Here is a 22,504-nt window from a genome sequence, read left to right on the forward strand (position 1 = left end):
GACAACAGTAACCACAGTGTCACACTGCAGTTGATGAAACCTGCTCAGAGGTGATGAGTTAAGTTTAATGTTTTATGTTCTATATCTTAAAGGAATGTAAACCATTTCACAGTACGGGAAGGGGGCATTCAGCACTGTTTAAAAACTGTCAATCAAAACTCAGCGATCCACAGTGTTGGATGTTGCTGATTGGTCCAATGTTACCAGTAGTGCAGGACAGACCTCACCTGCAACCCATGCAGCATCCCCAAAAACAGCAACTCCTCTCACAAGTCTGGGGCTCAGTCCAGATAGGAACGTGGAGAGGCAGTCATTTCCATCAATATAAGGTGGACTTTTCCATCACCACTTTTTGTAATAGTTTAGCCATCATTTGAAGGCTGGTGATAGGATAAGTGTGCACATGTATGCTAGGTTAGGGATGACTTTTATTAACAAAGTAAGGCTTCTGTCGTGATGCAACCGCCTGACCCCTGTCTGCGACAGGACAGGCAGGAAGGGAAAGGGCGGGGGAAAGAAAGGAAGTAGAAGGGAGGAGGGTAGTACAGAGGTAGGCACGAGAGAATAAAGACGTGCTCAACATACCTCTCTGGCTCCTGCGTATCCTTGGGGGAAAAGAGGCGACACTGGCGACGAAGGTGGGATCTTTGAGTAATTCCCACGTCGCTCAACCCCTGCCGCTCGGGAGCGGCCGAACGCGCTGAGCCTGCAGCCTTCGTTGGAAGTAGCGCGTGCGAGCAAAACTAAGACGCGCTCACACACCGCCTGGCTGCCGCTGTCAAGAGCGGAGCCCAGAGACGGAGCTGCCTGTCGGGGAGAAGCGACCCCTGATGCGCGCCGCTTTCGCGCAGCACCAACTCTAGCGGTGGCCAAGAAAAACAGAAAAAAAAGGCGCGAGACCGGCGAACAGAAGAAGGAAAGGGCGCGAAGACAAGGAAGCACTCGCCGATCCGATACTACGGTCAGAAATAAAGGGGTGAGTCCCTGAGGCCCAATAATTAACCCCACTGCAGCGGATCCCTCAAATTGCCAGCACGCACCCTGCAGCGCGCCCCGGCCAGTGAAACTAAGTGTAACTAGATGGAGCCACGTGTCCTACACGGCGGCCATCTTGAGGTCAGGCACCGCCCATAGACCTCCATGCACAAAATACGTGTCGGCCATTTTGAAGTCAGGCACCTGGACATAAGCACCAAATTAACACTGGTTTATCCAGATAACTGGAAACAAGCGCCAATTACTCACTGGAACAAACATCCATACGAAAAGGATGTCAGTGCAACCCAGCTCATCCAGTGACACAGGAGGGGCACCTGCGCCACAAGCATCACCGAGCAACCCTGCAGCAATGACTCAAGGGCCCATCATGGGAATATCATATATCAGGCCACCTGAACCTCTGGAACTCACCTCTGGCAGCAGCATGGGCCCCAAATGGAAAAGCTGGTCAGAAGATTTCGAGGACTATATGACTGGGTCACAGGTACAAGACCCCAAGCAGAAGCTAATTGCTCTACGAAACATAGTGGGGAAGGACATTGCCCAGATCATTAAGGAGCTGCCTGATGCAGCCACCGCCTCATATGACGACGTCAAAGGAACTCTTGACCGACAATTCCTACACAAATACAACCTCGACTATGAACGGTACACGTTCAATCTGGCTACGCAGGAGAAAGAGGAACGAATGTGCGACTTCATACTGCGCATACGACGGCTAGCCCGCCACTGCAACTTTGACGACTTCAACACTGAAGATGCACTACGGCTTCGCATAATTGAAGGATGTCAGTCTGAGTCACTACGGCGACGTCTACTGAAAAAGCACTATTCATTGGAAGAAATTGAAGAAATGACGCGCATAAATGATCAAGCGGAAGACCACGCTAAGAAAATGGAGACGAACAAATCGGATAAGAAGGAACAAGCGTTCAGGCTTCAGGCCCACAAGGACCAGAAACATCAGACTGACCGTAGGAAATCGACCAAGTCATCATACCACGCGTCATCTCGGAGACCAGAAACAGGCCACAGATCACGAGAAACACGACATGCCAAATCCAACAAGCCTGCACCAGCCTGCTACAGGTGCGGACAAGACTATCCACATCCGGGCCAATGCCCGGCCATTGGGCAGCGCTGCCACCGCTGTGGCAGAGACAATCACTTCGAAACTGTCTGCCAGACCAGGTCGTCGAGACAAAGATCACCACGCTCCGGACGCAGATCACGGCCTCGATCCTCAACACGGCATCATGCACGGGCAGTAAAAGAGCGGGAAAGACGATCGACCAGCTCTTCCCGATCCAGTGATCACTCACTCAGATCACGTCGGTCACGCCGATCAAGGTCAACATCCAGTGACTCTGTGACACACACACCGGTGTCCCAAGACAGCGACGAATACATCTGCATGGTCTCAGATCCAGACCGTCTACGGAAATACCCAAAGTTGGACATCAGGATAGGTGATCACCCAGCTAAATTTGTCCTAGATTCAGGCGCCTCGCTGAACTATATCTGCGCCCTGGAATACCAAAGCATGAAGCCGCGTCCAGCGCTAGAACCGGCAGCGGTGAGAATATTTACGTGGATGTCCCGGAAACCATTGCCATGTCTCGGTCGCTTCCACACAACCCTCACATTTAGGGACCGAGTGATTCCAGCTTACATTCACGTGGTGGAGGGTCCAGATATAGCGGACTGTCTACTCAGTCTGCCAACAGCAGAACGACTTAAACTGGTAGAACTCCTCTACATGACTGAGGATGCCCCAGACATCGTTGCCAAGTTTCCTAACCTATTCAAGGGACTTGGAAAGCTAAACCACTTCAAGGTCAAGCTACACATAGATGAACGGGTAACACCAGTGGCACAACACCACAGAAAAGTACCGTTTCATCTGCAACAAGCAGTAGACGAAGAACTGCAAGAACTACTCAGAACTGACATTATCGAACGCACTTCCGGCCCCACTCCATGGATATCACCAGTAGTGGTAGTCCCCAAAAAGGGTCAGAACAATAAAGTGCGCCTGTGCGTGGACATGCGTGCAGCCAACGTCGCAATCGAACGAGAACGTCACCCTGGACCACACATTAGTGACATGATCGCTCGCCTCAACGGAGCCACCATCTTCTCGAAACTGGACCTTAATAAGGGCTACCACCAGCTTGAACTTCATGAACGATCTCGCTACATCACCACGTTTACGACTCACCAAGGACTCTTCCGCTACAAACGCCTAAACTTTGGCATATCATCTGCTGCCGAAATCTTCCAAGAGACCATCAGGCGCGTAATTCAAGGAATACCCAACACCTTCAATTACAGCGATGATCTACTGGTGTATAGCAAGGATCAAACCGAACATGACACTGCCCTTGACAGAGTATGCCATGCCCTCCTCAATGCAAATCTGACTCTGAACCCAACCAAATGTGAATTTCACAAGTCGAACTTGAAATTCTATGGCCACATATTCTCTAAAGACGGCATGACCCCAGATCCTGAGAAAGTCTCTGCCCTGGCAGACACCCCAACACCGCAGGACGTGAGTGACCTTCGTTCATTCCTAGGCATGGCAAGCTACTACGCCCGTTACATCCAGGACTTCGCCACACTCAGTCACCCCCTGCGAGAGCTCACCCGCCAAGGGCAGCCATTCGACTGGACGGACGCCTGTCACCACGCTTTCCAAAAGATCAAAAAAGCCGTCGGCTCCGCGATCAACCTGGCTTACTTTGATGCGAAAAAACGTACTGAGCTCACTGTGGATGCCAGCCCGGTAGGACTTGGTGCCATCCTTGCACAATACACTGAAGACTCCGACCAACGCCACATCTTCGCATATGCCAGCCGCAGTCTCTCTGACACTGAGACCCGGTACTCCCAACCGGAGAAAGAAAGCCTGGCTGTGGTCTGGGCGTGTGAACACTTCCACCTTTTTGTTTACGGTAAACATTTCACCATTGTCACGGACCACCAAGCCCTCCTTACCATATTCGGCAATCCCAAGGCCAAGATGCCTCCACGCATAGAGCGATGGGGTCTCCGTCTTCAGGACTATATATACACGATTGTCCATAAGCCTGGGAAATCGGAAAATCCAGCCGACTAGATGTCCCGTCACCCCAAAGTCACCACAGCTGCACCGCAATCTGTTGCAGAAGAATACCTACACTTCGTCATTGATGCAGCGTGTCCTCCCACAGTCCCGCTTGCCGCCATCCTAGAAGCCTCCATCCAAGATCCGATCTTTCAAGTTGTGACAGAACGCACTCGCAACAACTCCTGGCGCCACCTGACTGAGGACCACAGTACACTGTCTCGTGAACTCCTAGCATTCAAACACGTCCACGACGAGCTGTCCATCAGCAGTGACGGCCTGATTTTGAGAGGGGGGAGGATTGTCATTCCCCAAAGACTGAGACAAGGTGTAATCAACCTTGCCCACGAGGGCCACCGAGGAGTAAGCGCCACCAAGAAAGCACTACGGGAACGCGTCTGGTTCCCGACACTAGACCAAATGGTAGAAGCCACCCTCAAGGACTGCATATCATGTCAACTGGTAAGCCGAGACGAACCACCGGCTCCACTACAGATGTCGGAACTACCTGAAGGAGTGTGGCAACAAGTTGCCGTAGATTTCTTTGGACCCCTGAAGTCAAGCCAGTACATCTTCGTTATCATGGACGAATACTCCCGGTTTCCTTTTGCACACCTCATACCATCCACCAAGGTCACCACAGTAATCCCAATACTAGATGAGACATTTGCAGCGTGGGGCATTCCACTACGTGTCAAGTCAGACAACGGACCCCCATTCAACGGCCACGAATTTGCAGACTTTGCAAAACATCTTGATTTCAAACACCAAAAGATCACACCACTCTGGCCTCAAGCTAATGGTATGGTGGAAAGATTCATGGGAACTTTGAAGAAAGCAGTGCAACAAGCGTAATTGGCCCATAGAGACATCCAACAAGCACTGAATGAAGTGTTGAGAGCATACCGCACCACGCCTCACAATACTATAGACCAATGTCCGGCTACTCTCATGTTAGGAAGAATTCCACGCACTCGACTGCCCACTCTGAGCAGCGCGAGTCAGCCCCGACCTCCGAACATTGATCATGAAACACTAGTTAACATTGATCAGGAGAAGAAACTAAAAATGAAGACATACGCTGATCAGCGCAGACATGCTAAACACACCGACATCCGAGAAGGAGACTGGGTGGTAGTTCGACGGGATCGGGGAACAAAAGCAGACAGTCGCTACCTCGCCCATCCTTTAAAGGTCAGCCGCCGGAAAGGAACCATGATCACGGCGCAAGGTGACCACAAGAGAATTACACGAAATGTGTCACACTTCAAGAAATGCAGTCCCCAAGGATCCGACGATCGTCACCCCTGGGAATCGTCCACCGACTCTGAAAGCCAAAGCAGAAGCAGGGACCGCGGTCAATCCAGTCCAGCAAGACACGATCACCACACACACCACCGACACAACTCGGAACCATCTGAGAGACCCAGACGACAAACTCGACGGCCAGAACGCCTCATCGAAGTCATCTGAGATACAGTAAGACTTTATACAAAAGGGGGAGATGTCGTGATGCAACCGCCTGACCCCTGTCTGCGACAGGACAGGCAGGAAGGGAAAGGGCGGGGGAAAGAAAGGAAGTAGAAGGGAGGAGGGTAGTACAGAGGTAGGCACGAGAGAATAAAGACGTGCTCAACATACCTCTCTGGCTCCTGCGTATCCTTGGGGGAAAAGAGGCGACAGCTTCCAACAGGGTGGCACTACCTCCTTTGGTACGAATAGAGTAGAGGCAATGGGGCCGGAGTGCAGTTAACGGCCTTCAGAGCAGCCAAGTTGGGGATGACCGAGCGGTCAACCAATGGGTTTGAAGTGCATCTGAAACTAAAATTGTCCTCAGTAGTATTAATCCGCATGAGAGATGCAGTATAAACAATAGTTGTACATAAATAGCAATGGTGGTAGCAGATGCATAAATTGACCCAAGTAGGGACACCCAGGCTCTAAACCTTCATTCTCTTTTTTCATTTCCTCAACGTAGAAAGCAATCACATACAGTCTTGTATGAAGGGGTGACAGGCCTGGACTCAGTGGACCTTCATTGTGGGATACTCGCTGTCTTGAAAGGATTGAAGTCCGATTAATCAGCACATTAGATGACCAACCAACTGCCTGAGGTTGTCTCCAAAAAACCAGGAAATCCAAAATTGAGCCATCAAGTGGACACAATATTTTGGAGGAAGGAAGTCAAATTTTGGCCACATTCGTGATAGGTTTACATACACTGTCCTGGTGCAATTCTACACTGACATTTTCAGACTACACAGATTCGCTGAGGCAGTTGTGCACTGCACGTTCACCACTGCAGAAGTGCAGAACCAAAATTGCACCAAATCACCAGTGCAAAGCAAAAAAAGGCAATTTCCACCAGCTGACCAATTCTAATATCGACGCAAAATGCATGGCCAAGCTTTGTGATTCATAAAGGTCGATGCAAAAGTGCACCAGCACACTGTGATGTATGAAATGTGGTCTCTGTGGAATTCAGATAGTTTTGAGAAAGTGATAACACTTGTTCCCTGACACTGAGGGAACAAGGGATGGAGCATCAGGCCAGTGTCTCCACTGTTCCTAACATGCACTTTAGACCTACGAGAACCTGTGACTAGGAGGAGAATGAGGCTGAGGCCCAAGTTCTAGCTGTTTGAATGAATGAACAGAAACTTATAGAGTGCAACTTAGCCCAAGGGCATCAAGGCGCTAAGCAGGTCATCCAATACATAGTCAGCTTTACAGGTACGCTTCAGAGAAAAGCCAGGTTTTTAAGACCTTCCGGAACAGAGAGAGAGAGGGTTGCCCTATAAGCTCAAGGGGGAGAGAATTCCACAATCTGGGCGCCACCGAGGAAAACGCTCTACCTCCCCATTTTGCTTTTACAAACCTGGGGACCTCAAGAAGATTCTTATCAGAGGAATGAAGGGATCTACTGGGGGTGTAGAGATGTACAAGAGACTTGATCCCCTCAGGACCAGTACCATAGAAGGCTCCATGAGATAGACAAAGAATTTTAAAAGTGATCCTACAGTGTATGGGAAGCCAGTGTAAATTTTCCCGCGCTGCCGAGGCTGAGGCACATCTAGGGAGGTTCAGGACCATCTTCGCTGCAGCATTCTGGACCATTTGGAGACGATGGATAAGGCTCTTAGTAATGCCCAAATAAAGGGCGTTACAATAGTCCAATCTGGAAGAGACTAATGCCACCGTAGCCTGTTTCCGAGCAGCAGGGGAAAGATAATGAGCGATCTTTCTGAGAACTCTAATAATGCCACAGCAGGTGGAAACAGTCCTATTAACCTGACGGTCAAAGGAAAGAGCAGTGTCCATTAGCACCCCTAGGTTCTTACCATACTGGCGAGGGAGGAGGCATTTCCCAAGAGAGGGTGGCCACCAATCTCTTGACCAGGTATCCTGATTGCCCCCAAAAATTAGAACCTCCGTTTTCTCCCCATTCAGTTTCAGGAAGTTCTGCACCATCCACTGAGAGACAGCCTCCATACAGCTCCTAAAGTTCTGGGCAGAATCCTGCACTGAGTGAGTGAGAGAGATCATTATTTGGGTGTCGTCAGCGTAAGACAACGCCTCCAGCCCAATTGATCTAACCACCCTGGCAAGGGGGGCCACATAGATGTTAAACAATGTAGGGCTCAATGAAGAGCCCTGAGGGACCCCACAGTGCACAGGCTTAGGGGCAGATAGAAACTGGCCTAGTTTCACTCTCTGATCCCTTTCATTAAGAAAGGAAGCCAGAAGACTCAGGGCAGGGCCTCCGACCCCCTATCTCCCTAAGATGTGATACCAATGTAGATGGAGACAGAGTGTCGAAGGCCGCTGTAAGGTCCAACAGGACCAGAAGAGTGGTATGGCCCTTGTCAACCTGAGAGCAAATATTATTAACAACAGCAGTGAGAGCAGTTTCAGTGCTGTGAAATCTCCTAAAGCCATGTTGGGATGCGTCCAAAAGGGCAAAATCCCTGCGATAGGCACTAAGATGGAGATTAAGATGGGACTCCAACATCTTAGCAGGGGCGGGAAGTAGAGAGATGGGGCAAAAAATGTTCAAAACCCCTGGGTCCAGAGCAGGTTTCTTCAAAAGTGGTTTTACAACAGCCGTCTTCCATAGGGAGGGAAAAACTCCCTCCAAGATGGCCTGGTTCATAACCTTCATAAAAGGAGGAATAACCACTTCCTGACATGCTTTCAGAACTTTGAGCGGGCAAGAATCTAAGGGAGAGCCTGACTTAATATTGTGCAGAAGCTGCGTCATCGTCTCAGATGATAAGAGAGGAAAAGACAGAAGACTCAGGAGCTGCTCATCAGGCAGACTCCCGACCGCAGGAAAGGCCGGAGGATTAGGAGGTCCCATACAGGAGTTTAGAGATTCTAGCGTGCCATAGATATCCAAGATCTTTTTTTTTTTTTTTTTTGAAAACCTTTATTGAGATAAAAAACAGGAGATACATGCGCAAGCCCACAACCATCACGGCCGGCCGCAAAGAGAGGAAAGCAGGATAACAGTATAACCGCATACAATCAGCATATAGTGAAGTCCGACAGAAGTGACTACGGGGCGCGCAAAACAAAAGAAGAGGTTTTCGTTTTAAAGTAGATGAAGCGAGGGGGCTGCAGCAGGACTAAATACACACCTTACTAAAAGGGGATACAAAAGAGACGCAACAAGAGGGGCTAACCCCATGTACAGTCGAAAGTAGGCCGTAAAGACAGCAAACATATGTATACAGCAACAGCAACAATGAATCGGATATTAAGCAACGTTATGTACGAACAACAGTTCAACTAACATTCCCAGGAAGCCCACCCCCAAAAGCGAAAACTATGAGTCCTCGAAATACAGGAAAATAAAAAGGTACGAAACCCAGAAGCAGCCAACCCTACAAAGAGGAAAGAACCCTCCCAAAGACGGAAAAGAGCAATAGTGACCATATAACAAAACAAACTAAAAAAACAAACCCCCCCACACCCACCACCCAGCACTCCTGTAATGACTATGGCCAACCCACTAACAGCGTGCCTGTCGCCCCGGAACTGCCCCACAGAAGGGAATTATAAAGATATAAAGAGAGAGGAGGAGGAGAGAGACAAACCCGCACCCAGCAGGTAATAATCGGGCCACCCATCTCCAGACCCCGCCACCGACACAAATTAAACATAGAGTAGATCATCCCCGGCTCACCACCCACCTCCCTGCGTAACAATCAACAGTAGATCCGACGGGAAAGGAGACATCTCCGACCCCCCCCCCGCCACCCGGAACAGCAACAATGTCTGACTTCAAAGTCTCGTTCACCCCTAGCCACCCAAGGAGTATACGCTACCACAGTCATAGACAGGGGGAATCAGCCCTGTCCCCTGCGATCAGGAATAACGACGTAGTCCAGCAGAACGGTAGCCGTCCCGAACAAAACAAAGCAGCAATATGACCCCAGCATAGCACAGCGCCTTCCATCAAAGTCCGTCCAATCCAACGACCTGTGTGCGACAGCGACATAAGGATGATCATCGCCCCGTAGCAGCACACCCGGCCAGAGCAGGAGCAGCAGTTGCAAAACAACAGTAATCCACAAAGGAGTATTCGAACATGGCGTCCGAGGGCGAGACTCCAATTCGTGAACCAACACGCATACATCAGACCTCTGCACCTTCGCCAGAAACAGCGTTGCGGAAACATCAGGAGCACAGACCTCCAGCACCCCCGGGCACTCCCGGGCGGGCCGTCCACAAAACGCGGACACAGGATATGGTTCATCGTTCCGCAGTCGTGTAGGTGCTCGGTCACATAAGGGCACAGCAGAGAGAACAGCATCCAGACGGAGCCCTAGGTCATAGGCGTCGCCACAGAGAGCAGAGTGAAGAAGACCCAGGGCTCCCAGAATATCCGCAATCCGCACCGGTGCCCTAGGCGGGGAGGATGTGGCAGATCCCTGCACTTTTGGCCCAGAACGCCGTTGTAGCCCACAATACTGGTCCTCCACAGTACCGTCGGATAGCTGAGTACCATGCCGGTGAACGCAGGAGCACCCCCTGGCCGGGGGCACCAAGGGAGCGCAGACTCCGCTGTACAATGCCGGGGGAAGCGTAACGAATGTCGCTGCCATGTTAACGGTTGTGACCAGGATCGTGAAAAGAAGGTCCAGTTGCTCGGACTTTAAGATGGCGCCCACCCCATCACGGAGCGAGCCAGGAAGAGAACAAAGGCACCGAGAGGTCCGGGCGGGGAAACAATGATGTGCTCACTGCCGGTATGCCGGCCACTTAAATATGCGGAGAGCGGGCAGAACGCAATCAACCAGGTCAGCCACTGCGAGTCGCCGGCCGGCCGGCCACGTCCACTGCGGCAGCTATGATCAGGGGTGAAGGCAGCCAGAGCCGGAGAACAAAGACCCCTCAGCGCCGGGCAGCGTCCGGGAGGAGGCGAGAGCGTCCCAGCTCTTCAACGGCAGGGAGCGCGGAACCTGACACATCAACGGAGTCGGGGTGTCCTCCCGGACCCGAAAATCGAACTCGGGAGCAGGATGGATGCCAGGAGAGGTCCCGGGACGGGAGGAAAGCGGAAGGGTCGGCGGAGCCGAAGGATTAGGCGGCCATCATGTTCAGACGCTAGGCTCCTCCCAAGATCTTTGTATGAAAAAAGGCAGCGAAGTTATCGCACAATTCTTGCGATTCCACTATTGAATCTACTACCTGCGGAGAAGATAGAGAATCTATAACCTTAAAGAGATCACTAGGAGAATTAAGGGAGGCAGTAACTTTAGAAAAGTGGGCCCTCTTTTCCTACATGATCGCTAGCTTATATTCCTTAAGGCGAAGTTTATGTTGTTCCTTCTCCAAATGTTCAAGATGGACCCGCCAGAGCCTCTCCTGTTTACGGCACCCTTGTCTCAGGTGTCTAAGTCTATCTGAATACCAGGGAGCCGAGGGACTCTTCCTTGCGGAATAATACTGTTTAGGAGGAGCCAGGATATCCATGGCTCCTGAAAAAGCATGCGAGAGTTAAGAAGCAGGAGAGTTAACATCCTGCAAGTCAGCAAACGTCAACTCATTCAGAAAGGGGGAAAGTACGTCGTTATTAATGGACTTAAAATTCCTTCTGAATTCCTGCTTCTTACAGTCTGACAGACCTGTCCTTTCAGGAAGCAGTTCTTCCTCTAACGGTACAGCAAAGTGGTCAGACCATGCTAGAGGGACCGGAGGTCCCACCCTTAGCCTAGGTTTTTTAGAAAAGACTCCATCGAGGGTATGTCCTGCCAAATGGGTAGGGCCCACCACCAACTGAGCTAGACCACAAGAGTCCAAAGTTGCCAGGAGAACCTGAGTATCTCTAGATCCTGTATTCTCCAGATGGAAATTAAAATCACCAAGAAGGGTAATATTGGGCCTTTCAATAAATGGCTCCAACAATTTAACAATGTCCTGATTGAAAGAAGATCTAGGCCCAGGTTGTCTAGAAAACAAAAGGCCGGAAAAGGAGACAGAAGGACGGGAATTAATAGAAAAATAAAAGGCCTGGAAAGGATCTGAGAGAGTAGAGAGAAACTCAGTGCGACAGGTAAGAGAGTCCTTATACAGGATTCCCACTCCTCCTCGGCGACCAACTCTGTCCATCCTAGACAGCGCATAGCCAGTAGGGATGAAATCTATCAGATCAGGTCCAGAGGCATCCGTTGCCCAGGTCTCTGTGATAAACACCCGAGTCGGGTTCCTGGCTGAAACAAAGTCTCAAAATGCGATATTATTTTTTACCAACGACCTAGCATTGATAAGAAACCCCTTTTCAACCGTCAGACTAGAAGCGGGCTTAAATACAGTAGGATCCGACAGTGATTTCAATACATTCCCCTTTCTAAAGACACAGTGTTGGCACCCACCAAAAATTCCACCTAAAAAGGCCTCAGGGTCGATGGTATGGTGGCAGGGCTTAGTTATGGGCCTAAGTTCAAACAGAAGCTTTCTTTCATAGCAAAACCTTACTTGTAAACATGTGACCGGTGGAGCAGCCTCCCTGGCCCCTGGCGCGATCTTGGCGCGGATGGGCACAGACGGGCGTGCCTTAGGCGCACCCTCTGCGCGCCCCCGCTAGGCGCGGAGCAAGTCATACGATTTAAGTAGGGAGGCGCCGGGACACTGATGCAACGCGTGACCCTCGCTCCCCAATCAGGGAAGAGCTACAATCTGTGCCGGCGCCCTCCACAACAAGCGGGAAAACCCGTGGTGGAACGGGACGCTGGCGAGACACCGGACAAGAACAGGGAGCAGAGAACAGGTATGCAGTCAAAGAGAGAATGAACACAGTCAAAGTTTAAAATGTTAAAAGTGGTAAAAACACAGCGCAATGTAGGGCACAGCCAACAGCAGCAAAAAAGTATCAGAACCGGTTGAACCAACCTATTTGATGCAACAAAAGCTTTACCTGTTGGCTCTCTTCAGGTCATTGACAAATTCGGCGGACTGCTGATGCCTGGTTTCGCTGCTCTTCGTGAGTCTCTCTAACGCGCTGACCAGCTCCTGAGCGCGTGCCTTCAGCTTCTTCTCACTGCAACGGAATGGGAAATACGTCAGATGGGTCTGTCCTACACTCCACATCTGTCGAGCTCTGGAGCGGACAGCAGTTATAAGTGCAAGACAATGAGTGCTCGGCGGCGCTTTCTTTAATTGTCACAAGCATGCTCAATGTTTCACAGGGCCTGAAACTTTAACAAGAATAGCTGTTTACCCTACAAGGTACAACATGACACAATGGATCAGAGTCAATCAAGATGCCAGTATGACTGTGCCCCTGAACCCATAAACCGACAGGCAGGCCATTACATATGGATTCACTTAGAATTTCTCCAAAATATGTGACGCTTACACTCAGGAAACGCATGAGCGTAGTAAATTTAATTCCACGTCATTAAATTCAGTTTATTACAACAGTGCACCACAAAGGATTAGAAACTTGGCTCATCTCACAGAATTATTCCTAGCAGACCTTCATATCCTTTTATATTATAAAAACGTTATTTTATTTTTATTTTAAAATTGTATTGCAAGCACGGGTCGATGATGTTTAGGCAGCAGGATTTTCTTTTGTGACATATGCTTACAATAATAAGAAAAAATAAATAACCATTGCACCAGCAAGCCATGGGAAAACTCTCGACCTTGCCAATGTTTGTTATTTGATGTCCTTACATTAGGCAGTAAAACGTTGCATGCTGCGTATCTTGAACTATCTTACAACACGCTGAGCTGTCCTTCTGCATGCACAGAAATTGGGGCAGACCTTGTTTTTGTTACAGAGTTCAATGCTTCCTAAAGCAAAGATTAAAGCCATCATATATATATATATATATTTTAGGAGCCACCATTTTCAGACAGAAATTAAAACAAAATTACTGTATGAATAAAATCAAAATCATTTTCTTTACCACAGAATCAAGTGATCACTCAAGTATGTCACATTCATTTTTAGTCTGCCTAGATGACTTTTGAGGGCTAAATAACAAGCTAAACCTTTGCTCTCAGCACCTCATTTCACTCATCTCACTGACAGTCATTTCTACCAGCTGTTATTCCACATACTCTAGTCCTCAGCATTCCCTTCTCCCACCCCCCGTACTCTCATACCCTGAGTCATGGCATCCCATCACCCTCATCCATGATCACCATTCTCACAGAGCAGGAATCCACACTAGCATTTCCATCATATATGAACTCTCGCACGCCCAGCATATCCCCTCTGAGCCCCGTGCATGTCCATAACCTCACCCTGGTATATATGCACTCTTCCACTTGATTTGTTATTTCAATCAGTCCTGGCACACCTACTCCCATGCCCTTAGAAAGTACATCGTCTTAGCCCTAGCATCCTCTGTCCCCCTATACATTCATCCTTTACCAGACAGCCACACTAGGAGCATAGCTTATCCAGTAAGACTGTAGGGCGTGAGCTTCAGATTTTCCAACAATCACACTGGCATGTCTTGTTAAAATACGTTATATGAGAAGCAGGACATGAAGAAGGCTGAAAGGGCAGTGTAAATACAGAGTATGGCTTGTTAGGGGTACTTAAAACACAATATTTTTCATACTAGCGAAGTTTTTTGAGGGGTGAGGGGGAGAGGGGGGGGGAGAGAGAGAGAGAGAGAAAAAATACAGGGTGAAATTCGACAGACACCTCACCCAATCCGACTGAGAGCACCTGTACCCAACTATTTACTACAGAATACATTTTTTAGGGGGGTGTAAGACCCCAAACATACACCCTGAAGATACGCCTCTGCATCCATATAATTCTCCATCTAGAGTTCATTTACTATCCCCTATCCTTAATCTTTCTCCAGTCTTCTAACCATGCTGAGTAAAAATCATGAGCAGATATTGTTTCACAATTAAAAAAATGTTAGACGGGGACCTGGAGGGTCGGCCGAGCACAGTGATCGCACAGACAGGTAACTTCCCCCCCACAGATGGACACCACACAAAGATTAGGGTAACACCTTTTATAGTCACTTCGGGTAGTAGTGTGGTACGATACAAGGCGATCAGGACACGATGATCCTCTCAATTCTAGTCTCTAGTAAGGGAAGGGGGTAGCGGGACAGTCTTGGTACCCACGGGTACGGGTGTGTAACGGTGATAGCTCACAATCCTCGAGCTCGGTGTTCGGATGGGTCAGACCGCGGCAGCGCCGGCAGGTCCCGAAGAGGTCGTAGGTGGCAACGGGCCGCGGCAGCGCCAGCAGGTCCCAACGAGGATGAAGGTTACAACGGGCCGCGGCAGCGCCAGCAGGTCCCACGAGAATGCAGGTTGCAACGGGCCGCGGCAGCGCCAGCAGGTCCCAACGAGGATGAAGGTTACAACGGGCCGCGGCAGCGCCAGCAGGTCCCACGAGGATGCAGGTTGCAATGGGCCGCGGCAGCGCCAGCAGGTCCCAACGAGGATGAAGGTTACAACGGGCCGCGGCAGCGCCAGCAGGTCCCACGAGAATGCAGGTTGCAACGGGCCGCGGCAGCGCCAGCAGGTCCCACGAGGATGAAGGTTACAGAGGGCCGCGGCAGCGCCAGCAGGCAGGACAATAGTTCACAAGGCAGGGCTGTGGCAGCGCCAACAGTCCGTCAAGGATGAGTTCGTCGCGGTGTCTCTCGACTCCAGGATACAACTGCCTTCCTGTCCTGGGGCTGCCTCAGTTATAGGTCTGGCGCCCTTTGATGTCCGGACCCTCGCTCTTGGAGGTCGGGAGGTCTGGGATGAGGGAGTCCAGACACCCAGCAGGGGGGCGGAGCCAGCGCCCGAGGAGGCTGGGGGTGCTCGGCACCTGGCGGGGGAGAGCCATCGATACTTCGTACTCCCATTGACCTGCCAAGTGGGCCGTTCACCTCCTGGGTGGAGGGTGGTGCCGGGATGTCGGGGCCTGGCCAGGCCCAGGGTTGGGGTCGGGCTGAGGCCGCGCGGCCGCGTGGTGCCGTGTCCAAGATGGCGGCTGGGCCGGGCAATGGTGCTGACGGTGGCCCGGGCCCTGTCCTGCGGGGAGGGAGCGAGCCCTTCATGTGGCCTGTCCAACATGCGTCCCCCCCAGCTGAAGGCGGGGAGAGTCACCCATCTTCTTGGGGACTTTCCTCGTCGAGGCGGAAAAAGCGGGACAGGCCATCCGCGTTGGCGTGGTCTTGGCCAGGGCGATGTTCCACAGTGAAGTCCATCCCCTGCAGGGAGATGGACCATCGCAATAGTTTGGGGTTCTCCCCCCGCATCTGCATGAGCCATTGCAGGGGCCGATGGTCCGTCTGTACCCGGAAATGGGTTCCGAAGAGGTACGGCCGGAGCTTCTTGAGGGCCCATACCACCGCGAAGGCCTCTCGCTCAATGGTGCTCCAGCGCTGTTCTCGGGGCAGTAGGCGTCTGCTGATGAAGGCCACTGGTTGGTCCACTCCTTCGGGGTTCAGTTGGGAGAGGACGGCCCCAATACCATGGTCGGAGGCATCGGTCTGCACGATGAACTCGCGGCTGTAGTCGGGGGCCTGGAGCACAGGAGCGGTGCACATGGCGGCCTTCAGCGTCTCGAAGGCTGCTTGACAGTCGGGAGTCCAGTTGACTCTTTTTGGGTGGTTCTTAGACGTGAGCTCCGTGAGAGGCCCCACAATGCTGCCATAGTCCCTTACAAACCGCCGGTAGTATCCGGTGAGCCCCAGGAAGGCTCGGACCTCGGTTTGTGTCTCGGGGGGTTTCCCCGGCCTGCTGGGGCCGGGGTGGCGTTAGTGGGTGCGGCCGGGGCGTCGTCTCTGCCCCGGCCCGGGCCTCCTCCTCCTCCTCGGGGACGATGGTGACCTTGGTTGGTTCTGTTCTGCTCATTCGGCCCACTCCGGGCCACTCGGGTGCTCTCCCACCGGTCAGCCTCGGTGGCGAGCTGCCGGGGTTCAGTCAATTTACTGTCGAGGAGGTGCTGCCTGAGCTCGACAAAGCAGTTGTTGGAGAGGTGCTCCCACACAATGAGATTGAAGAGTTGTTCGTAAGTGGTTACGTTGTTACCCTTGATCCACCCCTCGAAGGCTCGGCTGAAATAGTTCACGTATTCCAACCACGTCGTACCTGGGATCCGGGTGCAGTTGCGGAACCTCTGGCGGTACATTTCGGGTGTAAGTCCATATCGACTGAGGAGGGCGGCCTTCATGTGGTCATAGGACGTCATTTGATGGTCCGGAAGCTGCAGCAGGGCATCACGACCCTCGTTGACGAATCTCCCCCATAGACCGGCTCCCCAGTCACTTCGAGCGACCCGGTGGGCGGTCATGGCAATCTCATAGGCCTTGAACCACTGCTGTATGTCGTCGTTCCGGTGATATTCTCGGACCACATCCTTGGGGATGTGGACCTTCTGCTCGGTAGGACCCGGGGAGTGCGGTTGCTCGGGCACCCCTAGGTTTTTGTTCAGTTTGCGTATTTCTATCTCCGCTAGTTTGCACTCGTGCTCGTATGCCAGTCTTTTTTCTTCGAGGTCTCTCTGTCTCTGTTTTTTCTCTCGCTCTTCTCTGAGCCGTAAGTGTTCTAAGTTTATTTTTTGTTCCGCCAGTTTCAATTCTCCGTCTAATCTGAGTCGTGCCAAGTCTAACTCGTGTAATCTATTTTTTTCCCGCTCTTGGATCTCTTCATGGGAGGGGCCTGTTCTCCGTTCCTCCGTCCGGGTGGTGTTGACTTCCGGGGCTGCGGGGTCCCGGGGGGTTGCGGTATTTGTCTCTGTCCAGGCCTCTAGGGCGTTTTTGAAGTCTTCTTTTGTGCTTAGCCCGGTGGTAGCAATGCCTAAGTCCATGCAAAATTGTTTGAGCTCTCGGTGGTTGTATTCTTCCAGCTTTTCCATCTGGAACTTCTCCGCCGATCCGCTCTCTTTGGTCGTCATTGTGGTTTTAGTCGTAGGGTGAGTTACTGTCTGTACGGTACGCGATGGTTCGGATCGCGCCGCTAGCCACCAATGTTAGACGGGGACCTGGAGGGTCGGCCGAGCACAGTGATCGCACAGACAGGTAACTTCCCCCCCACAGATGGACACCACACAAAGATTAGGGTAACACCTTTTATAGTCACTTCGGGTAGTAGTGTGGTACGATACAAGGCGATCAGGACACGATGATCCTCTCAATTCTAGTCTCTAGTAAGGGAAGGGGGTAGCGGGACAGTCTTGGTACCCACGGGTACGGGTGTGTAACGGTGATAGCTCACAATCCTCGAGCTCGGTGTTCGGATGGGTCAGACCGCGGCAGCGCCGGCCGGTCCCGAAGAGGTCGTAGGTGGCAACGAGCCGCGGCAGCGCCAGCAGGTCCCAACGAGGATGAAGGTTACAACGGGCCGCGGCAGCGCCAGCAGGTCCCACGAGAATGCAGGTTGCAACGGGCCGCGGCAGCGCCAGCAGGTCCCAACGAGGATGAAGGTTACAACGGGCCGCGGCAGCGCCAGCAGGTCCCACGAGGATGCAGGTTGCAACGGGCTGCGGCAGCGCCAGCAGGTCCCAACGAGGATGAAGGTTACAACGGGCCGCGGCAGCGCCAGCAGGTCCCACGAGAATGCAGGTTGCAACGGGCCGCGGCAGCGCCAGCAGGTCCCACGAGGATGAAGGTTACAGAGGGCCGCGGCAGCGCCAGCAGGCAGGACAATAGTTCACAAGGCAGGGCTGTGGCAGCGCCAACAGTCCGTCAAGGATGAGTTCGTCGCGGTGTCTCTCGACTCCAGGATACAACTGCCTTCCTGTCCTGGGGCTGCCTCAGTTATAGGTCTGGCGCCCTTTGATGTCCGGACCCTCGCTCTTGGAGGTCGGGAGGTCTGGGATGAGGGAGTCCAGACACCCAGCAGGGGGGCGGAGCCAGCGCCCGAGGAGGCTGGGGGTGCTCGGCACCTGGCGGGGGAGAGCCATCGACACTTCGTACTCCCATTGACCTGCCAAGTTGGCCGTTCACCTCCTGGGTGGAGGGTGGTGCCGGGATGTCGGGGCCTGGCCAGGCCCAGGGTTGGGGTCGGGCTGAGGCCGCGCGGCCGCGTGGTGCCGTGTCCAAGATGGCGGCTGGGCCGGGCAATGGTGCTGACGGTGGCCCGGGCCCTGTCCTGCGGGGAGGGAGCGAGCCCTTCATGTGGCCTGTCCAACAAAAAATAATAGATTTGTAATCAATATCTTGTAGAACGTGGACTGGCCTGTGCCTATCTCTTATTTCTCTCTCTTTGTATTCAACTCAAAGGCCTCAATGAGGAGCCTTAACATGTCTCTCCCTGTGATAGGAAAGGAACCTTCAGCTTTTTCTATTAGTTTAGTACTATTACATTTATTTGGCAATGTGTGCTGCCGCACTGACCAGTCCAAAGCAGCAAGAGAGGTTTTGATTGGACACTTCCTCCTGATCCAGAATCTACTCCCAGGCCTACATCCCCGTTTTCACACTCCGGGCACACATGGTTACTCCCGGTGCATACCTGGTCATGGTGAATGGATGGCCATAATTTTGCTTCACCTTCTGAAGTGCAGGGAGAGAAGGGCAGCCATTCACATACCCAGCTCTGCCACACATGCAACCAGTTCTGACCCAGGTAAGCCCTACTTGGCTTCAGTCTGGTGCTGCGTTTTTTTTGGGTTTTTTTAACACTACTTCTCCATGGAAAGGGTCATTTTCTTGCTTGATAACAAGCGTTCATGCTATAGTAGCTCAACATTCACGTATTTGACCAGGGCTTAATTTGTAAAATTAAGCAGGACCCTGACCAGGAGGCCACTGCAGCTTGTACCACCCATTGCCCCGTCATCGCTGCCAATGATGGTACCAAAACAACTATTAACCATTTCTCTCACCTGCAAAAGCGACAGTTCAGATTATTGCTGAAACAACCGTCTGCTCATCTCTAAATTAGATGAACAGCACCACTATGTGGCAGAGTGTCATAAGTGTGGTGATGAAAATTAAGTGCCAGTGACGAGGACCAGAAACTAATTAAGTGCCGGTGCCGAGCACCAGAATCTACAGACTCAAATTAAGCACTGGGTTCAATTTAGTATTCCAGTTTTAAAAAATATAAATCGGGGCAAATCTGCGTGCACGTTTCATTTTAATTTCAGATTGCTAACATCTTATTTCTCAAATAATCTTTGCTGACTATTTCCTTCTTACTTAAAGATGAACACAGCTTCACACTCAGATTGCACAGCAAACAGGAGGACAATTATAAAAATCTTTTAAGATACCATTATCTAACAATATTTTATGCACTTTTGCTGGCGCTCTCAGCGTAGAATGTTCAGATATGGATAGCCACAGACTGCAAGCATTTTAAACTTTTTTATAAGTACTTCAAAATAACAAACAAAACATACAATTGCTAGGAAGGAATTTTAAGGATATGCTCCAATGGGTCATTAACTAATAAAAATTAGTGCAACATCTTTTTACAGAACATTGCCTTCCGAAACAGTGGTTGTGTGAAGCCTTAAGTGATGTAATAATTTATGCAGTGCATACTTTAGGATGAGCCTGTGTTGCAATCGAAAAATATCTACTGCAAAGATGGTAATAATGATCTCTTTCTGGTTTGCTGGCACTTGATCTGTAGTTAAGTTAGAATCAGGCCTAAACACCATTGCATCAATTAAACTTGAGGGCACAGGATTCCTTGTAAAACATGCAGTTTTTAGGAGATTATGGCAGGTCATATTCAAGACTGCAAAGCAATGAACATTGAGCTGAACAATTAGAATAGTTAGAGTGATGTAAATGTTTTACAGTAGAAAAGCCTGAATTATCTTCCAAAAGCCTACAGCCCACCGTAGTGGGCTATACTGGCCATTAAAGTCCTTCTCCAGTGCCTTTAATAAGGGAACAGGACTTTAATGCCGGTATAGCCCAGCTACCGAGGGCTATAAGGCTATTAGAATATTTCGCCACTCGAGGGCAAAATGTTCTAACAAATACAATAAAGGGCTTATGGAGGTAGAGGGGATTGAAATCCCCTCTACCTCCGTGAGACCTTAGTTCACACAAAGAGCTGTGAACAACATTGGAATGTTGGAGCTCCGGGCTTCTATCGGCCATTAGATGACCAGAGCACCCCATTTTTTTCAATTGGGCTCCCAACATTCCAATGTTCTAATCTGACATTAACCCGTTCCGTACTGCCGTCGGCAGTTGGCCGACGGGAGCACTACCTCCCTAGTGCTGCTCTCGGCCAATGGCCGACGCAGCCCCGCCCACCCTTTAGAACGCCCGCACCGCGGCGGAAAAACCGCCGCGGTTAAGGCGTTAAAACCCATACTCTGATCAGTGGCGATTTGTTTGCGATGGGGATTGATGCAAAATCCTAGGCTGTCAAACAAAGAGAAGGCAAAAGCAGTTGAAGCACTTCCACTACAAGCTCCCCCCGCACCTATGGGGCTCATTTAAGCAAAAACGAGCAGAGAACAGTTGTTTCTCTTTATCCAGAATGAATTGCCCTGGACCATAATAAAACTCAGGGGGCAATGTTCCTCCTTACGTAGGTAACAAAGGGTCCCCCAAAACTATCGGTCCTGATGAAAGCCATCGACCCAGTGAGGGCGCAGGTGGGCTGAAACATGTAGACCGCTTTCTATAAGTGATGTGAGGGACACACTGTATATCCCATTTGCACATCCACTCTCTTTCCTTAACCTTACGCCTATCTAGATTTCCAATAAATATTTTTTTCTAGAGAAGAAGTAATTTTAAGTTACTTTAATGCGGATCCCAACTAATCTCTTTAACCAGAGAGATTACCTTCTGGTGGAGTCAATAAGACCCAATGATGATGCTACCAACTACGGGAACGTCAGTGGCAAAGCATATACCATTAACCGAAAATAGCTGTTGAGGGTCCTACAGCGTTTTACTATTGAGATCCCTCCAGAACATACGGTCCTCCCTTTTGATTTTTTATAGAATCTTACAATCTCCTTGTTCCTATGGTCTCTCACTTGTAAATATTAGGAATACTGCAAAACTGGCTCCGTTACGGTAGCAAGTACTTTAAAAATTATTTGTCATGACTTGCACTATAACTGTTGCTGATAAAATGATTATATTGGGTGTTTTTTCTAATTGTCGTTTGTAATGTCAGTGCACATACTTCCTTTATTGGTTCTGATTATATTACTGTGTAGTTTTAGATACTTGTGAAAAGTCCTCTGAATGTGTCCTTGCACTGTTTTCAGCAGATATATATGCTTCATTGATAAAGTCACCACTTCCGGGTTGAATTCAGTACTGAAGTAAAGATAAGAAGCGTGCACCAACTAACTGAGCAAATGCTAGTTAGATTTCAGGATGCCGCCTCCTTCAAGACCTGCATAGAAACAGGACAGTTAAACATATGTGTACCAACAAGGCCTCATGCATGAATTGACATTTCACTAGAAAAGAATACAATTGGTAATCTGTGCGCTCTATCTCAGTTTTTATACTCCATTGGGTCTTGTTTTTGGTAGTCGCAAAAACACAGGGTGTGTTTTTTTGAATTAATATTTTCACTTTTTGGGGACACTTATAAGTTTCAGCAAAATGGTTGCCGATGATGATAAAAGTGAGCATAGCTGGTAAGTACCAATCAGCAAGGTCGACTGGTGGTGCGCGCGTGAGTTACCATTTTGCTTTTTTCACTGATTTTGGAATATTAACACATTTATGGATGTGTTATTGGGTATATATACCATTAGTACCCATCTTCTAATAATTGATGGGATATGACTGTCATTTGATAAAAGATACTATTTTATAAAAAGTAGGCAAACAAAGTGGTATGACACTACCTTGCAAATAGGAAGGAGTGACTGGCGTGGATATGAGAAGAAAAAGTCTACGGCCACATTTGAAATTGGATAAGTCTTATGGAACAGGTCTTATTTGTATTTGGTGCCTGTAAAGCTTA

At 50.3% G+C, this 22,504-nt stretch overlaps 1 protein-coding gene across 3 annotated transcripts in view; it reads right to left on the reverse strand.

Moving 5' to 3' along the window:
- MCC (MCC regulator of Wnt signaling pathway) overlaps positions 1 to 22,504 on the reverse strand; it is a 1,512,525-nt gene that overhangs the window by 3,959 nt on the left and 1,486,062 nt on the right. For all 3 annotated transcript variants that reach the window (XM_078675515.1, XM_078675517.1, XM_078675516.1), the window contains one exon: positions 12,531 to 12,653. In XM_078675515.1, coding sequence (XP_078531641.1) covers positions 12,531 to 12,653 — 123 coding nt within the window. The remainder of the gene's footprint in view (positions 1 to 12,530; positions 12,654 to 22,504) is intronic.

Source organism: Lissotriton helveticus, chromosome 2_1, assembly GCF_964261635.1.
Source record: "Lissotriton helveticus chromosome 2_1, aLisHel1.1, whole genome shotgun sequence".
NCBI classification, from domain to species: domain Eukaryota; kingdom Metazoa; phylum Chordata; class Amphibia; order Caudata; family Salamandridae; genus Lissotriton; species Lissotriton helveticus.